Raw genomic sequence first — 18,326 nt, forward strand, 5'->3', positions numbered from 1 at the left:
GAAGCAGCTATTCTTCTCCTGAAGATTCAGTTGCAGGAAAATGGCACAGGATTTTGGCAAGACTCACTCATTTATTACACTAACACAAGATCTAACACATTGAGTCTTGTCTCCAGGTACGCCCGTACTGCAAAAAAATGACATAATACAGGTTCCTTGCAGAATTTAATCTCTCATTTTCTTTAGTGTCCAGACTTGTTCTGTTTACTCTTGTAGTGTCATAAATTCTGGACTTAGTCGTATGCCATTTTTCCTTTCCCCCCCCCCCCTTCCTGAAAAGTGCTCGTAAGTAAGTTAAACATGCATGAAATTAAAGATACACTTTTAATATCGTCTTTAAAGAAAACCCTTCAAATGCCTCCTCCCAAAAAACCACCACAACATTGCTTAGGATTATCTATTTATTTATTTCAGTTAAAACATACAATGTTTCATTGAAACTGTGTTGCACTCCCTGCCAACAACTGGAGCTAGAGTGTTGGCCTCTAACCATACAGTGGATATTTACATATGTACACAGATGTACCGTAGGATGCCTGAATTTGGTGGCCTAACAAATACGTTAGACCGTAAAAGTTGTTAAGTTGCTGCATTCAGGAAATTGTAACATCCATGGTAAATTTGAGGAAAAGTATACATGAACCTGAACGATGCTTTTTATGGACCCAAGTGACTCCTGTGTTTACTGCAACATATACATTTGTAATAAATACAATCTTAGTGTCTTCTTACACATCTTAGGTGTGACACATTTCTTCCATTCTTGTAAGCATTATCTTTTGTTGTAAAAGAATCTTTCCTTTGACAGTTGTTAATACAGATGTACAACATGGACAACTCCTTGAAATGATGTAACAATCAGTAATGAGAGGAATATATACATAAGTCCCGGTTTCCAAACCTACATTATATACATTATACTTACAGTATATACACACATACAATTTATGTACATAGACTATCATAAATATTGAAAAATAGGTTTAGTTTTAATGGATTAATGTTTTATAAATAACATGTTACATTTATGACTGAAATATCATGGAAGACAGTAATGTCTAACTGAGGTGACAAAACAGTGGTTTAATACTGAAGCTGCTCTTTTGGGTGGTTTGTCATGAGGGTAACTTTAAGCAGACAGGTTTTTTAAAAAAAACAACAACAACCCATAATTAAATAAATCGTATGTTGGAAATCAACCCAGCCAAGTGGAACTCAACTGTTGCAGGTGGAGAGCCAGTCACCAAATAATGTAACACATAATGTAAAATCTTGAAACTGCTACATTCAGAGAATTAAGTGACATGTATGATACATTATGAGGTGTCATCACAAAAACCTTCCTCCTCTCTGGCTGCTGAGAAGGACTGTGTAGTCACTTCTCATTTACACCTCCTTCCACTATGGTTACTGAGAGAAAGGAGGCTATTTCTCACTTTCTTCCTTTCTTTTTAAATGCTGGCAAGGGAAGCGCTTCATCCCTTATGTGCTACAAATGGCTCAAAGGCAGACAACATTTTAATCCTCTTCCACCTTTCTACGTTTGCTGAGAGGAAGAAGAAAAGCTGCCAAAGTACTGAGGAGGCACACGCTCAGCACTTCTGTGGAGATCAGGTAACATGGGGTAGTTAGCCATGGATGTACAGTACCTGAGGCAGAGAAGTACCTAAGGAGCGTTCGTCAGTGCTGACTCCAGGATCGGTAATTGCCAGTTGAGTACCACCGAACTAATAATACGAACAACAAAAGAGGAATCTAACTTCTCATTACAGTTTTACACTACAGACTTAGTGACCAGTACTTACAGTCATGCAGAAGTATTGATACAAAATACCTGCAATTTTTTTCATAGATTTTAAATGGCTGGGCAGAGACTGACATTATCTGCCAAACAGTGACTATCCTTTAGATTTGTTCCTGATTAATTCTACAAGAGCAAAAAAGTCTCAGGCACTGTTTAATCAATGGATTACAGGCCCTTACTTGTTCCCTCTGACACAAAGCCTGAGCGGAACTTTGTAAATCAGATTTTAAAAGCGCCATGTCAGATGAAGACAATTGACCACATTGCCATGATTATTTCATTAATAATCTCTGTCTAGGCTTTTGTACCCAATAATTGGGGTGTTTGAGAACCTCTTATAAGCCAAGTACGCTGTTATACAAGTGTTATTTCTCTTCAACCTGGGATAAGAATGAAAGAGTAAACATGCACTAGAAACAAAACAGCTAATCACAACCATACAGCACCTGTTTCATAGCTAGCTAGCTAGGGCTCGTAAGAAACTTACCTATTTCTGAAGCAAACAAGTATGAGATGACTATCCAGCCTATGAGGTTATCTTTAATACTACTATACAGTATAAATTGGAAGAGGAATCCCAGTTGCGTATGCGAAGAGAGTTTGTACCAAGCATGAAATACTGGTGCAGTTATTTTGTGGATTTGACTCAGAAACAGAATAGTCAAGTAATTCAAAATCCAATAACGGATGAGTAATTTGAGAAATACTGTACAGTTTTTGAATATTATACAACTAGTAAACTACATTAGGACCTTTTTGTTTTCCTACAGCCTGTTTCAAGATAGATTGGACAGAAAAAAAACCCCAACAAACATTGCTACAACTGACAATGGACCTTATTAATAAAGAGAACTCCAGGAGGGAGTTTCATATTAATGGCCTCATATGCTCCCGTGCCATTCAGTTTATATCTACAACAGGAAAAAACACAAAAAGCAAAAACCCCCAAACCCTGTTTTACTCAATTGCACTATTGAGTACCTCAAGAAGGGAAATGTCAACGCCATCTTTACGATTTCTATATTAACTACATTTTTCTCAAACGTACCCGTTCTAAAGGGTGTGGTTTTTTTTAAAGCTTGAAATTTTGGGTTTCCACACCATTTTTGGGAACTAAGGTAACTGTAGTTACTTAAATAAGCTGACAACTGATTTTCAGGATTATTTTCATTCTACTTTGAACTAAGTGAATTTCATGGGAAGCATTTGTAATTAGAGAATTTTGACTTGAATTGGTTCATTTTCTGTTTTGGTCATTAGAAGTATTTTTTAAAATAAAATTTCTTCTAATTATGCCTCTACTGAAAGGCAAACTAGATTTAATTTAGGACACCGATTAAATATTTTTTTGAGCTCTTCTACATTATTCTTTCATTCTTTTTTAGAAAAACGTTTCTTAAAGTCAAAATAGTGCTTTTGAGGTCCATAAGAATTTTTGGTACAAAAAATAATAGTGTTTCTCTCTCTCTCTCTCTCTCATTGGTTATTTAAACACTTTGCTGTAAATTAAAGAGTTATTTCACACACCAAATGGTTCCATTAGGCACATTCAAGTAAAATAACAAAATATCCAAGTAACAATGATGAAAGCCAAACATGGCTTGATAAAAGTCTACAGAGAGTTCTGTCCATTCTCTGGAATGGAATAAAGTTGTCACTTCCTTCAGCCAGACACTCAGGTGGTTTGATGTTAATATCCACTTCCATCATGCAGAATAGTTTCTTAAAGACAGAGTTCAGGTATTCTACAATCAGAAGAACCATCAGCAAAGAATCTGCATTTTAAAGGAAGCTGAATAGCTCATTTTCGTTCTCAGTAGGTATCTGAGTGAACACTGGCATTTGAAGTGGAGTATTAGAGATTAAACCAGGACAGTTAATGGCCATCAGATGCAACATTCTGGGTCCAGTCCAGAATAATCAGCGTCATACACCCAGTCATCACAAGTATACCGCTTAGAAAGAAGAACGCAGCCTGAAAAAAGAAAACATATATTTCAGACTGCTATTACAGCCATAGTCATGCCCACTTATGGCACAAATGCCGTTGCTCATGGAGGACAAAGAAAAAGAGACAAGAGATCACAGTAAACAGTAAGGAGCTAGGCATCTCTCTCATACCTGGGGTCTCTTTTCAAATAAAAAAAGTACATTTATTTTCAGTATAGCAGACCTCACCCTCACCTGAGGGAAGTTAATGTAGCTGCTGATACCAGTAAGGCTCTGCCACTGTACTGACTTGATTCTGACTCAGTATGTCTCAGATTTGATTCAGGGTCAGTACATCTAACATCAGTAAGAGCACCAACATCAGTCGGGATGTCCCAAATGATCGGTGGAGGTCAGCTTTTACGGGCTAAATTATGTAAGTAGGTCTTGAAAGAAAATTTAAAGGAGAATGACAAGACGTTTTTAGTATAGCTCTAAAGGGTAATCTGTTGAAATCTAGTTCTTGTCAGCAACAGAATGACCCAACTATTGTTGAGATTGGGGGTTGGGGGGGTGAGAGAAGTCACCGAAGTGAACTGAGCCTTGTGATGGTTATCTCCTCAGTTTTGAGTACCTATGCAACTCCTACAACATTAAATGCCAGTTCAATGACTACCTTCCCCGGGTGTTCGGAATTCCTAAATCGTGAAGAAGGAAACTAAAGTTCCTGCTCTGAATTAGTAAGCAAGCGTAACTATTACATATCTGTCTATACATACCCCAATCTTTTGCACTGACTTCATTGGCTCCTTCTTGACTAATTTGATATAGAAGGCAGAAGGAAGTATAAAGATCAGCATGGCAGCCGCAGATGCACCTGTATTGAAAAAGCATAGAAATAAATATTCATAAACAGGTAAACATAATTTAATCAGATCAGAACTGCATTTTCTGAGATTTGAAAGACTACTTGAACTGATGTGAAAATGCTTACCAATGAAGCCAAAGATGTCTCGAATAGTAGGGACAAAGATAACAAGCACATTGGTAAATGCCAGAAGAGCAACTGTAATGGAACAGTGACGCCACCATCTAAACTCCTTCCCTGCCCACAACAGCTGGGTAATGGAACTGCGGATCTTTTGAAGAGTGGGAAAAAAAAACACAAAACAAAACCAAAAAGACAGTTTAGCCTTCATTATGGAAGTCAGTGACTGTCACGTGAATCAGACCTTCCTTCTGAAAGTATTTTAACTTAATTTTCCTGAACAGTTCAGATTTTAATAGAAGTTGAAGACAGGCATGAAAGTAGTTTGGTTTTTTTTTTTAATATTTACTTCCTACACTTGAGAGGCAGCTCTGTGTTTCTGGTTTGTTTCTCTTTTCAGTGATTTAGATTCTCAAAGCACAGCCAGTAGTGGAGAAAAAAGAAGGAAAAACATCTGTACTGAGGAAAAATAAATCCCAGGGGTTTCTGTAACATCTAAGGATGTTGCTGAACAACATACACCTAAATGGCCAGAATTCATTTTCACAATGTACTTACAAAAACACACTGAGTTTTGTAAGCTTATAATACAATAGTGCAAGTACTTTTATAAAGGGGCAATCTGTTCCACCTCCCCAGTCAGACCATACCAGCAAAACAATATAAATGAACGTATTTGTATCTACTGCTTTATAAATGTTGCCTATTTATTTAATTTATTTTAATTCACAGTATAGAGATATTTCATCAAGCTTATTAGAACAAATATCCTTTTTTGGTTAAGAGAAAAATTATATAAACTAATAAAGGGGAGTTGCCAAATCAGTAAATGACTGCAGCAGGACAGGTGATGAAAATAAAAAATGGTAATAAGGTTAAAAAAATTAATTACTTACTGGGAAAATAACTACAGGTACAGTAAGGGTTACAGCCATAAGTACAGCGAGACGCACAATAAGAAGAAGAACATCAGCACCCAGATAAGCAGAGTAGGTATGAAGCAGTTCTGGTTCGACCCTTCCTATAAAGAAAACAGTATTTTAATTAGATGTAGTTGATGTACTTCTCAAACAACCACTTCTGCTCTAAATCCTTAACGAATTTTACTGTTATAGCAATATGAATTGAAAGCCTCAACAGCTCCTGTAAGCACATCTACACAGGGGTAACTTGAAGGCACTGAATCTGTTTTAATCCAGCTTTAATCCTGTGCCTTGGGCCTAATTCTACTACTTATCTCCTTTTGGGTGTGCACTTATAAAAGCATTAACAAAACCCCCAGCAAACAGTGTATATTTAGAACCCATAGTAAATGCTTGCTTATTCTATCTTAAAAGTAATAGTGTGAATTTTGCAGAACAATTCATTTAAAAGAAAGCAGAGAAGGCAATATTCACCATAAAATGTCAGGTATCCAAAGAGAGCAGCCAATAAATACATGAGGAACATGGCAAAAAAAGATACATAGGACACATTCATCATTCTTTTACGGCTTCGGCTGTAAGAAAGAGAAAAAGAAACATTTTTAGCAATGAGAACCTACTGTTTTATACTACTTCTGTTTCTTTAGTGAAATTACAGATGCACATCTAACATTTACCTCTTCAGTTCTTCATAGATAGGAAGAATTGCAGGATGGCAGACAAAAGAAAATGTTAAGATTGGGACAGCATAGACGGTCTGAAAAACAAAAGTATCTTTCTTAAGTATCTCAACAGACATTAGAAATTTAGTTTTAAAAAACTCATCAGTAGATTTTTGAGTTTTGACTTAGCTATCAGTTTAGTTTTTCATAAAGACTAGCTATTCTTTACAACTGAAACTTTGGCAAAAATTAAAACGAGTTCGTATTTTCTTAAACCCAGTCCCTGAGGTGCCAGATACTGTCAAATCCCACTGAAGTCCTTGCTGAGCTGAATGTATTTCCATTCAGAATTATGTTCTGCATCTCATAGGCTTAAAGCCATTATAGCCTGATCTTGGTATTGGCTGTTACATACTTCTTCCCCACGAGCGGGCATTCACCACTGTAATTGGGAGCGTTCATGAGAGTGAAGACTTTGTGATGGGGAACTTAATGTCTATGCCAAACTCTAGCATACATTTCCCATTCGCATGCTTTTACTATTTCCTTCATCTTCTTCTGCAATCTACTTTTTAAAATGTTTTACTAACTTACTTGAGAAAGCTTGAGAAATGCTGCGCTGAAGAATGAGAGATGCATTTATTGCCACTCATCTCAGGCAGGCACCTCAAGCTCCTCTAATTTCTGTGTATTTGGAGTGTGGAAACATGCAGTCTACAGGAGGTAAACAGTACCTAACTCTCCTGGAACAGAAAGTCTTAGCACATCCCAAGTTTACAACTGGGCAATTACTTGAAGGAAAAATGACCTAATTTATCTGCTATGTACTTAGTCTCTCCTAGTTATTTTCAACAGCAAGTCTGATTTTCAGTCAGTTACCTGTGAATTGAAGATGAAATATTTTGGCTTGCACACATCATCACTTGTTATGTTTTCTTTTACCAAAGATGCCAGTGTCACATTTATTAATGTTGCGTTCATGATGTCACTGTCCATAGGACAAGGAATCTGAAACATCTTCCAAATTACCTAGAAATAAAGCCGTGTATTTATTGTTACTTTGACTAGTGCAATATGCGAAACTTTTCAGAAACTGTGTTTAATTTCACTTTGAAATCCAGTTTTACAAGCACTGGAAATCTACAAGATTATACTTACAACAATCAGAAAGAAGACCATGCAAAGTAAGGAAAAGCCACTGGTATAGCCCAAATATCCTGTGTTCAAGAAAGACAAAAAAATCTAAGGTACAGTAAACAGAAACACCATTCAAGTCATAACATTATGACAAAATACATTCTGTCAGTGATCTCTTTAGATTGCCTTTTTCTTAGTGTTACATAGAACGAGTTAATTATTCATTGACTTTCCGCTAATCTCAACCCAGATCTGAAAGTTCTCAAACACATATTAGGGTCTGTACAGTGAGTATGTAACATTAAATTTTATAACTTACAAAAAAACCCCAACCCACAACAAAAAACACCCATCAACAACTATGTGAATTGCTTATTATATACTAAGAACGACTCTAGGATTAATTCTGATAGAATGCACTATGAGATAACAGCCTTTTCCTTCTGTTTTTATTGATTCACTTAATTTGTAGAAAGTAGTAACTTGAGAAAGTAATTCACATTGAGACTCTCAGTTAGTAAGGTTCCGCTACAGGATTCTCTGAACAAATAGTGTGCAAACTGAATTGTTGACATATATCACTGAATTATAGCCATTTCAGATAAAGCATCTGGTATGAATATTCTGCTACTGCTTGGGATCTAAAATGAAAAAGGTGAATTCTATTTACATTGCAAAGACAATTTAACTGTCCAGGTCTAGCATCCCTATTCTTTTGACACTGTTATACAATATTATACTACTTCACTACTGACCAAAGTAGGTCAAACTTTGTGATAAGAACACAAACAGAAAGTTACCATTGAGCCTTGTTCTAAAGCTACCCTATCTATTGTCCTTTCGTTTCCCACAAACACATCTGTAACTTAAGATGCTTGGATGTCTGGATCTTTTTCTTGTCCTTTTTTAATTTTTTTTATTTTTATTTTTTAAGTAGACTGACAGCAATTACCTAAACACTGATTAGTCCCAAGAGACAAGTTTGGAGACAGTTGTTAATTCACATAGTACTTCAAGACTCAAACATTGTATCAACCTATTTCCCCACAATATTTTCAATGCATTTTTATTTTGATTGTACTCCATTGCTTACCTAAATTTTTCAGTAAGGACAGGGGAAGAATGAGGATGACAGACACCAGCAGCACTAAATAGTCGCCGTTAAGATACCATTCTCTGAAGAAAAAAGTTAATATTTGTAAGTAATCAAAGTATTTAAAAATTATGACATTTGCAGTTTAGCCTTCACTCTTATCTTCTCCTACAACATATGGCTTCTTCAAAAAGTGTAGTACCTGATGTCACAAAGGATTAGCAACTCACTATAAGGACCTAAAGCCCTACAACACCTTCTTATCTCACCCCAAACCTGCATTGTGCCTTTCCTTTAGTGTCCTTTTCTAAAATTAATATGCATCTGGAAGTCAGAAGACAGGAAAGTAAACGACTGGTCGGAAAAGAGGTCAACTGGGATTAATCATGGAAAAAATAGTAATTTGCTTAAATGTTGGTTCCCAACTCTCCAGATGTATTAGAATATTGCAGGGCCCCAGCAGGGTGGTGATCCACTTTTAATGGAAATAAAATTCTGTTGGGTGCCCTGCAGGAGTTAAAGAAAAACAGGTGAGGGCTGGAGTTAAGGCAGTAGCTCAAGCCCACTGGCTGAGAAAACTCCAACAAGCACTGGGAGTCTCTTGGAGGCACGTTTAGTCCCTTTCAGTAGGGAATCTATGACAAGAACCTTAGAATTTTTTTTCCTTCAGATCATTTTTTCCATTTCTTCCATAAGAAGCAGCAGCTATTTTTTGACAAAACATTTGGAGTGTTAGAAGATTAACATCTTCCTTTGAAACACAGAAAAATGAAGTTAGCTCTGTGTAAATAGAACATAATTTCACTGAACTAATAGAAAAACTGACCTTGAGTATTTAATCGTGGCAGGGTAACTGCTTTCTTCATCTGTCCTACAGGATCATCCTATATGCTTTAAGCAATTAAAGTAACACTGAGCATTTATTCACAAATATTAATACTTCATATCCCATTATGGTATCATCTAACAGTATTTATTTTAAAATGGACTGTATACTATTTAGGTAAACAAAGAAAAACTAATGACCTAATTGGAAATTTGTGCATTCACACTCAATTGCTGAATTGCAAGCCTAAATATGGTAGTGGAAATATGAAATAACTTTAACAGACTTGCTCCGGATTTATGTAGTAAATGCAAAAATAATTTGGTCATCTCTTTCCCCAGTTTTATCTGGGATAACTAAATGTAAAAAAATGTATTTTAGAAAGTTCAGATGTGTACGACATTAACGTCATGTACCTTTTGTTGTCTTTTTTTTTTTTTTGAATGTAGTAGTCTTGTGGTATATTTAAAAGAAATCACAGCACAGGGATTCTTTGCATTTGATACAGTCATAAGAATGCGCACCTTTATTGTGCATGCCCCATGTGGAGGCCATCAGGACTTTCAGACCAAGGACTTAAAAGTTTTTCTGTGCTGAAGAGTAAAGAAAGGGATTGCACAGCTTTAAAATACAGCCGAGTATTTTAAAAATTGCTAAATGAATTTTAATAATGGAGCTAGCATTTGTAATATTGTCTCAGAATTCCAGAATATCTCCTACAGTAAGCATTATTTTGGGACATTTAAACAGGTAAGTGCTTACATTTTAGACACCAGGCTGCCAGAGTGGAATCCATGCCAATGGTAGCCACCCAGACTCCCCTAAGCAACGCATGGAGAGACTCAGTTAAATGGGGTCCACAATTGCCGGAGCACCGAGAAAAGATTTACTTTAAATCAGTGTACAGCTACCTAGTACCAGCCAGCAAGAAAACATTTAAGATACAAATCTCAATTTCTTAATTTTGTCTGCTAGATTTGCAGAGCAGCAGCTGAATCCAGTGAGATTCACAGCCTTTAACTTTCCCTCTTGAACTGCAGCCAATTTTGAATTCTTTTCTGAAGACGGGACAGTTAAAAATACTTGCCTCCAAGCCCCCTCATAAGTCCCTGGAGCAGCCAGTACTTTCTTAAGAAGTAGAAAATAGGGACTTGAATTCAGCCAAAGGAGGGAAATGAACCTTCCCAGCAAAGAATTTGTAAACATTACACTAGTAAGTAAATGGGGTGGGTACATTCTTCCAGTACATTAAAAAAAAAAAAAAAAAAGAGAGAAGGAAAAAAAAAAAAAAGATGGCTAGCACTGTTGTCATGACAATATCTATCAGCAAGCTGTATGAACACCACCACATGGCTTGAACCCCTTGGGGAACACAGGCAGAAAAATGCCTACCTTCTGAACTCAGGCTTAGGTGCAAGTTGGAGTCTTGAGCTGCTCAGCCCTCTCAAGACTGGGACACTTCAGGACAAGGCACAGAAGTACAACTCTGAAGAGTGAGATTTATAGCACTTAACTCTATCCATCTGAAGTCAGGCATCTTGTTTTAGATAGTTGTTTTTACACACCCTCTCAATATAGAGTGATATGATAAATTGTTCTTTGGAGATGCCCAAAACAGGTGTCTAAGCCAGGTGCACTGAACTGACCACTACAGGGGACCACCTTCCTCCACTGATTTATACAAAGACCAGAGTAATGATAAGCTCAAAATCTAACTTTCAGACGGTATGGTTAGATAAAATGAACCCTACCCAAGGCACCCACTTTTAAAGCCGAGCAGGAAATCCACTATGGAGTCAAGATGTCTCCAGGGCTAAATGGCAATGTGGCCACCATTTTAGTCTTGGGCATATAAACTGTCTTATCTCAATGTTTAGTCCCCGTGTCTTTTTGAGAACCGTTCCTTAAGACATTCATTACATAACTGCACCTTAGTCTTATATTTAATCACTTCCCACAATATTAACACTAGAAAACCAAAATATTCAGTCCAAACCAGTTGGAATGCAGTAAGAAAAAAACAAAAAACAAAACCAAACCAACCATAACCACATTTACCTTTCCTTATCGAGAGTATGTACTGACTAGTACATACATTAACACTTACCTGATGTTCTTTAGAGAACTGCTTTCTGTAATATGATGCGATACCTGTATTTTTCTACCCTTTTTCCAGGACAGGCTGGATCTAAATGAAGTGGAGCACTCAGGGGAAGGGCAAACTTACTGTATCTCTGTCTGAGTAAGAAGCTACCCTATGGTGTACCGAACGTGGTCTTCATATAAAAATATATACAGTCTCCGTATTTGTTTCTCCTAATAGTTTCTCTGATGAGGAGTTCTAACACCTACCCTGTGGTCTCTTCGATGTTCATAAATGTCTTGATGACCAATGGTAACTCATATTTCACTATGAAGAGGTAGCTTGACATAGCTGTAGGTGAATAACATCATAGATCATTACAAATATAGAATATGCCACAAGATGCAAGAATCACATAACATGTTTCATAACTTCACTTGAACACAAGCAGTTAATGAACACATGTTGTGTGAAAAAAAAAAAGTCTCCAAGAATAAGTAGGGAACAATTACTATTGACAGCGCAGACATTTTAAGATCTTGTCCTCACCTCCAATGTTCTGCATTGTAATTGATCCAGACGCAGCAAGTTTTCCAGCCATACCGAATGCCTTCATTCCTAACTGTTCATACAATAAAGATCCTAAAAAACCCCAAAAGAATCCATTGGAAGGGTGTGTTTCACAAAGATACCATATGAAACAAATACCATATATTTGTAAAATAGTAATTTGCCATACCTCCTTCATTGGCAGTCTTCAAAAGCAGATGCACTGAATACAAAGAAAATATTGAGACAAACAGCAGGAGTATCCTGGGGGGGGGAAAAATTTCAAATTTTTAATAGCCATAAATGACTTATTGTAACCTTATTAAACAAAGGCGGATCAAACATAAAAATTAATCATATTAAACTATTATCTGGGAAAAACCTGTAGATTCTAAGGCCAGCTAAAAGCATTCTGAAAACCCAATTAATGCCTAGTTTAGAAAGGATTTTATACTAAAATGCATTTCAGAGGCACAGAGAGAAATTCTAGTGTAGGATTAAACAACACTTCTATTCACTGGAAAGTGGCGTAAGCACCGACAAGCATCAGTCCATTATAACTGGCTACATTTGATATGAATAGCTTAACAAAGTATCAATAGGAATGGTTTTGTATCCTTGCAAGAAACTGTATTTCTCCTGTCTTCCTATCCTTGTTCAACAGTGTGTCATGCATCTATTGAACATCCAGTTGTGACTAACTGTAGCTAAAGTGAAGATTATCTCTTGGTCTTAAACAAATCAGCTTTTCAGCTTAAACATGTGTCATGTCTTTTTTTATGTGAAGATGAAACCGCAAAAGCCTTAAAAAATTGACTGAAAATTCAGACGTATTGAGAGCTGTGTCTTCAAATGGAAATATGTATTTATTGTCATTAAAAAAAAAAAGAAGATAACTTTCTTTGTTCAAAAGTTACTCTTCATGTGTGCTTACATGGGAATTACTACTGGCTTGTTTATCTTCCCCACAGGTTTTACATGCAATATATATGTTATTTCCAGAAGCACATTTGCAACATCTAAAATTCAGATCTCTCAACTGCAATTCTCTCCCACAGCAAATGCACTTCCTGGAGTGGCACGCTAGGGGGGACTTCCCAGACTGCTGAAGAACACAGTGGAAAATTACAGTACATTAAAAAAAAATAAAAAATCCCTGTCCTTTCTTATACCTATACAAGCATTCTGCTTTACAGGAAAGCTAAGAATCAGCACATCTGCTCAAAAACGGCAAGCTCCATTTAGAGTTCCCAGAGCACTCTTTACAATTCCTTTTGTGCCATTTTTAACATTGGCAAAATTGGTAAACACAGCACAAAGAACTGGAAACAAGAACATCTGAGAAAAGCTTCGCAGATCCGTACAAGGAATGCAGGAAACTTGTGTTACGGTGCCAATTCGACACCAACACATGCACACAAATAGACCTCTGTATTTCTGACAGGTAGAGAGGGATTAACCAGGATTTAATTTAGCCATCAACTTAGAAACAGCACAGCGAGATGTGCAAGGGTTACATTTCATTAAAACAGCACAGATCCTGGACCCCTCAGTCCTAACCTTGAATGGCTGCTTACAGTGTTGACAAGATCAGTCAGCAAACTCATCTCGAAGCTCCGTTTCTGGCTTCCAGACCGTATCATTCATTTATTTAGTGCTGACACAAGTGACAAGTCACAGCACTGACACAAGTGACTCCACACAGTCTTCGAAGAATTTAGTGCCTTAATCGACTGCATCTGGAACCTAGTTATTAAAGCATGTCTGTAATGCCCTCAGTGTCATCATAAATCCTCAGTATCATCAGCGATTGACTGCTTTCCTGCCTTGGAACTATATAAACTACACTAAGTTTTGAAAGGTAGCAAGCTAGTTTATCTTTGGATCAGTATGAAGGCAAATAGATCTGAATGCAGTATCTGGAAATGAAAGGTGACTAAACGGTCTCAGCACCCAATTGTTAAATTGACAGTTTTGAACATTTTTTTTTTTTTCAGAAAAAAAGGACCCCCATTATATGCAAATCTCTTCAAGTATCTAACCTTAAATTCTTTTTTTCCCTCTCCTCAGAGATGTTCTAATGTGCATGACGCTGATTATCTTATGTGTGCTGCAGAACATCTTTAGAGCATGAGTGGTATGTAGAGAGAGATGAAGTATCTCTCTCTCTTCCGAATTCATGCTGCTAAGTTGTTCATTCAGTTTAGCATCATCTAAGTAAGTGAACGTCTTAACAAAATCACCATATATTTAAAATAAAATGCTTTAGATCAAAACTTTACACACTGGTAGTTTCCTCAGGAAACGGACAGCACCTTGATATACTGTCAAGTGTCTGGAAGTAAATCTGACCTACAACCTTCTGGCAATCTGGCAACAGAGCAAGGCAAATTTCAAACTAAACGTTACTCTCCACTTGCTCTTGAATATTCAGCACGTTTATCCATTTCCAGGATAAAAATGCAAAGTTCCTTTAAACACATCCGTGGCTTCCCATTGGCACTCAGTCACTGATACTACATGTTGTGTGAGCTGAACTGCCTCCAATATATGAAAAATGTACTTTCCCAAGACACTTAGGAGCACCGTACACAATTGTTTCCTCATGCCACTTCCAATTACATTACTGGAGTCTTGTCTTATACCTGAAAGATTTTGCCAATATGGACATACCGATGAAGATATGCCAGTTATTCCACATCCCTCCATTGCAGGGAGACACCGATTTTTATAGGTGTAGCTGAAACTGGCTCCCTGAATTGAGTAAAAGCATAGCAATAAAAATGATTTCTTTCTTGGTGTAAGTACATCGCACCTCTATAGGCACAACTATGTCAGCTGAGGAAAAGGAGACCGCGTCCCTGATCGTTAGGACTGGGCCACAGAAATTTTTAAGAGTAGACATGACCAGACTTGCAAGAGACAAATAAACCAATCCCCTTCTGCCTATGTTTTTCCTCTAACTCTCTAGAGCCTGATCCCGTAACTTTTTGTGTAATTAGGACTTCCACTAATTGAAAAGTTTCTCTTGTCACTCTGAAGGAAAAAGCTAATACAGACTTCAGTCTGTTCAGTAGCACCTCTCTCTTCCCCTTGGAAAATGGGAAGTCTATCAGTTATTCATGGAGAAACTGCAGCTAAGTAGAGGAAAATTCACCGTAAAATGTTTTGTGGGTTGCAGCACTTGCAATGAATCTGTTTAATGTTTGCAAGTCCTTCTGACTGTATCGCAACCTCTTAATTCAAAACAAGCCATGAATCCCAAAATGCAATTCTGCACCTACGGCAATGACTATGTATTTTGTAAAGGTCATATTCTGACATCAAGTATTTTTCCATTATTAATTACAGAGCAGAAAGGTTGTTTTTCGATGAACCAAAAGATACTTACACAAAAAGAGCAATTCCAGTGTTAGCCATGGCATAAGAAAGACCAAGGATGCCACTACCCACAATAGCATTGCTCAGATTAAATACTGACATTCCAAAGGAAGTAGTACCCGGATGCTGAGAAAAGGGAGATAGGTAATAATTAATAGAAAGTTATTACTTATTTCAGAATTAAAGCAAACATAAATTTGGCATTTTTTTTTTGGTTTTTGAAAGGTCATTGCTATGTACTTACATACTGAGTCTCATATTTCTTCTTTCCAAGATTGGAGTCGAGCAAGAAATTTTGGTTTTCTGGATCGATATCCGCATAGTGGCTGGAAAAAAAAATATCGCATCATCAGTAACTATCGCGGGCGGCTCGCCTATTCGCCTCCCAACCCGCTTCGACGGGAAGCAAACGAGAAAAACCACCCGAGTGCCCCCCAAAAGAAGAACGCCGCGCCCCCGCCATCCTCCCCAGCGCACGAAGCTGACGCCCGCAGTCACCTCCGCGCTTCTCTTTGACGCCTGTCAACACCGGCCCCGAGGCGGCGGCAGCAGCGTTTTCGACACCCCCCTCCCCAACTCTCTCCGCCTCACCTCTTCATGGCAGCCGGCTTGGTGGGGTAGGGGTAGCTGAAGTCGTTGCTGTTGGAGCTGTAGCTGCTGCTGTCCTCGTCGGGGGAGATGTTGAACTTGCCCATCTCGGCGCTGCTCATGGTGTCGACGAGGAGGAGGAGGAGGAGGAGGAAGCCGGGGGCTCGGCGGACCCGCTCTTTTGTCCTTGGCGGCGGGGCTGGCCGCGCCTGCGGAGGTGGGAGGCGACGTCAGTTGCCGCAGCGGGCGCCGCGGCCCGTCACGTGGCCCACCCGCCCGCGGGGCTCGGCGGCCCCCGCCCGAGTGGAAAAGTACCAGGCGCGGCGGGGCGGGGGGCGCGCGGGCAGACAAAGGTGAGAGACCCCGCGGCGGCGGGGGGGGGGGGGGGGGCGCGACGGTACCTGCGGCGGCGGCGGCCACCGGGCTGAGGTAACGGCACCGCCCCCCCCCCCCCCCCGATAGCGGAGACTGATGCAACACCGATGGGCGATTGTCACATTGGCCACCTCTCTGTTTACCTTGCCCCCCCTTCCCCCCCAACCTTCTCCCAATCCCGCCGGTGACATCCCGGCGGCGTTTCCAATGGGAAAATGGAAATCGGTCGCGGGACCGCACCGCACCCGCTTGTTTTTTTTGTTTTTTTTTTTTTTTTCCACCTTTTTAGGATGCTGCGGCGCCCGCCGGCAAACCGAGGTGGTGGTGGTGGTGGTGGGAGGGGGGCTGCCGCCAGACAAAGGCGCGGAGGACCGGAGCCCCGCTGCGCCCCAAAACTCGCCCCGTGGCCGCCGGCGGCCGCGTTAAGAGCCGCGCCGTACCTTCTCCGCGGGAGCCTGAACGCGAGGTGTCCTCCCGAAGCCTCGGAACGGGGAGACGCTCCTCTCCGCTGCTGCTGCTTCTCGCAAGGGGAATAAAACCCTGAGCTATAAAACGCTGGGGAAAACAACCACCCTGAATAAATAAAGGTAGAAAAAAAAAAAACAAAAAAAACACCCAAAACACAAAAACAAACAAACAAACAAAAATCACTGAAGAAAAGCCAGCGGTGTAAAAGGGGAAGAAAATATCGCCTCGGCGCTGGTCGCTCCCGCTCTGACGGCCCCCTCGGGGCGCCGCCGCTCTTCAGGCAGGAATGCGGGCGCGTCATCGCGGAGGGGCGCGGCGCTCGCCCGCCGCCGCGCCGCCCCCCGCCCTGCCCGGCTGACCCCCTGCCGCCGCCGGGGCGGGAGGAGCCGGGGGGTGTGTGTGTGTGTGTGTGGAGCGTGTGGGGGGGTGTCAGTCGGGGTTTCGCTGCCGGGGCTTGTCAGGAGCGCTCCCTGAAGGTGCCAGCATCCGCAGCCCGGACCGCAGCAGCGGGTACAACCCCAGCGAGGTTTCCAGTTCCCGCCTCGTTTGCCAGCCTGAGGCGCGCTGCCGGGGCTCCCGCTCCGGCGTTTCCCGGTAGCTGGGTGCACGACGGGCAGTGTGTGTGTGGTGTTCGTGTGAGGTGCCGGTGACCCACAGCTCCGCGCTGGAGTCACTTGGTGTTTTGAATACGGGAGCGAGCCGCGGTAACACGTGCAAGACCCGGGGGGCAGACGAAAAGGATCCCCGAGCCTTCCCTGCGGGGAAGCGATGCGGAATGACGGCCTCCCCCTAGTGATGCGACGCAGGATAAACCCCACTTTAGGGAAAAGAGGGAGCGGGGGGGTGTGTGGAATTAACAGCCTGCTTCCTTTTCCTCAGAATCTTTTTTTTGAGGGCTTTGGTGCTCGATCCCCTGTGGAAGGGGGCAGCGGGGCTTTGGGGTTCGCCCCAAGCCCCTCACACACACGCAGCGAGGTTGCGGCTCAGCGAGGCACCGTTTGCCCGCTGTTTCTCGAGGGAGGGTGGTCAAAGCTCGACCCCGGCCACGCTTCTCCCCGCGGCAGCAGCCTCGAGTATGGCGGAGGTGAGAGGGGAGCGACTCGGCGCCCTCGAGGGGCAGCGAAGCCCCTCACCCGCCACCGGACCCCAGCTTAGGCGGGGCGGGACGGGGGGGGGACGGACGACACACAGCGAGGTTCCCCTGAGGCGAAGACGGCGCGGGCAGGCGGCGGCAGCCCTAACGGTTAACGCCGCAGAACGTTCTCGAAACGCCGCCGCCACCACTGCGGGGTTGAGGAAGGGGAGGGGGAGCGAGGGGGGAGGGGGGGAAGGGAGAAGGGGCGGAGCCCGGCGAGGGCACGCGCAGGAGATGCGGAGCCGAAAATTTTCCATCACTGCAGCTCTCCCCCCCCGCCCCCAACCGCCGCGGTGACGTCACGCCCCCCCCTTCCCGCCTAGTTCTCCACAGCCCGGGCCGGCGTGTGAGGCGGCGGGACGCGCTGCGGCGCCGCAGCGCGTCC

General features: G+C 41.2%; 1 protein-coding gene across 3 annotated transcripts; it reads right to left on the reverse strand.

Annotated features, from left to right (window-relative positions):
• Positions 1-387: 387 nt before the first annotated feature.
• Positions 388-17,083, reverse strand: SLC38A2 (solute carrier family 38 member 2). 3 transcript variants are annotated; one of them, XM_069802244.1, is made up of 16 exons: positions 16,779-17,083; positions 15,967-16,172; positions 15,620-15,701; positions 15,386-15,501; positions 12,185-12,258; positions 11,995-12,087; positions 11,715-11,796; positions 8,537-8,619; positions 7,465-7,523; positions 7,186-7,335; positions 6,322-6,401; positions 6,119-6,219; positions 5,618-5,742; positions 4,728-4,872; positions 4,513-4,610; positions 388-3,779 (listed from the first exon to the last, which is right to left on the reverse strand). In XM_069802244.1, exons 2-16 carry the CDS (start codon positions 16,083-16,085, stop codon positions 3,681-3,683), a joined length of 1,506 nt encoding a protein of 501 aa, XP_069658345.1. In that variant the 5' UTR covers positions 16,086-16,172; positions 16,779-17,083; the 3' UTR covers positions 388-3,680. The 3 variants fall into 3 exon arrangements, with proteins under 3 accessions (XP_069658345.1, XP_069658344.1, XP_069658343.1); XM_069802243.1 differs by having other exon boundaries at positions 4,513-4,872; positions 16,779-16,852; positions 16,977-17,070; XM_069802242.1 differs by having other exon boundaries at positions 4,513-4,872; positions 16,779-16,893; positions 16,990-17,032.
• Positions 17,084-18,326: the final 1,243 nt, after the last annotated feature.

The sequence above is a fragment of the Haliaeetus albicilla genome, chromosome 14, assembly GCF_947461875.1.
Source record: "Haliaeetus albicilla chromosome 14, bHalAlb1.1, whole genome shotgun sequence".
Lineage (NCBI taxonomy): Eukaryota > Metazoa > Chordata > Aves > Accipitriformes > Accipitridae > Haliaeetus > Haliaeetus albicilla.

Coding starts and splice junctions, on each gene's coding strand:
- SLC38A2 (XM_069802243.1), bottom strand. CDS start 16,085: ATGAGCAGCGCCGAGATGGGCAAGTTCAACATCTCCCCCGACGAGGAC. Junction 6,220..6,321: donor ATCTATGAAGAACTGAAGAG/GTAAATGTTAGA, acceptor TCTTTCTTACAG/CCGAAGCCGTAAAAGAATGA. Junction 3,780..4,512: donor AGTCAGTGCAAAAGATTGGG/GTATGTATAGAC, acceptor TTCTTTTTTCAG/GCTGCGTTCTTCTTTCTAAG.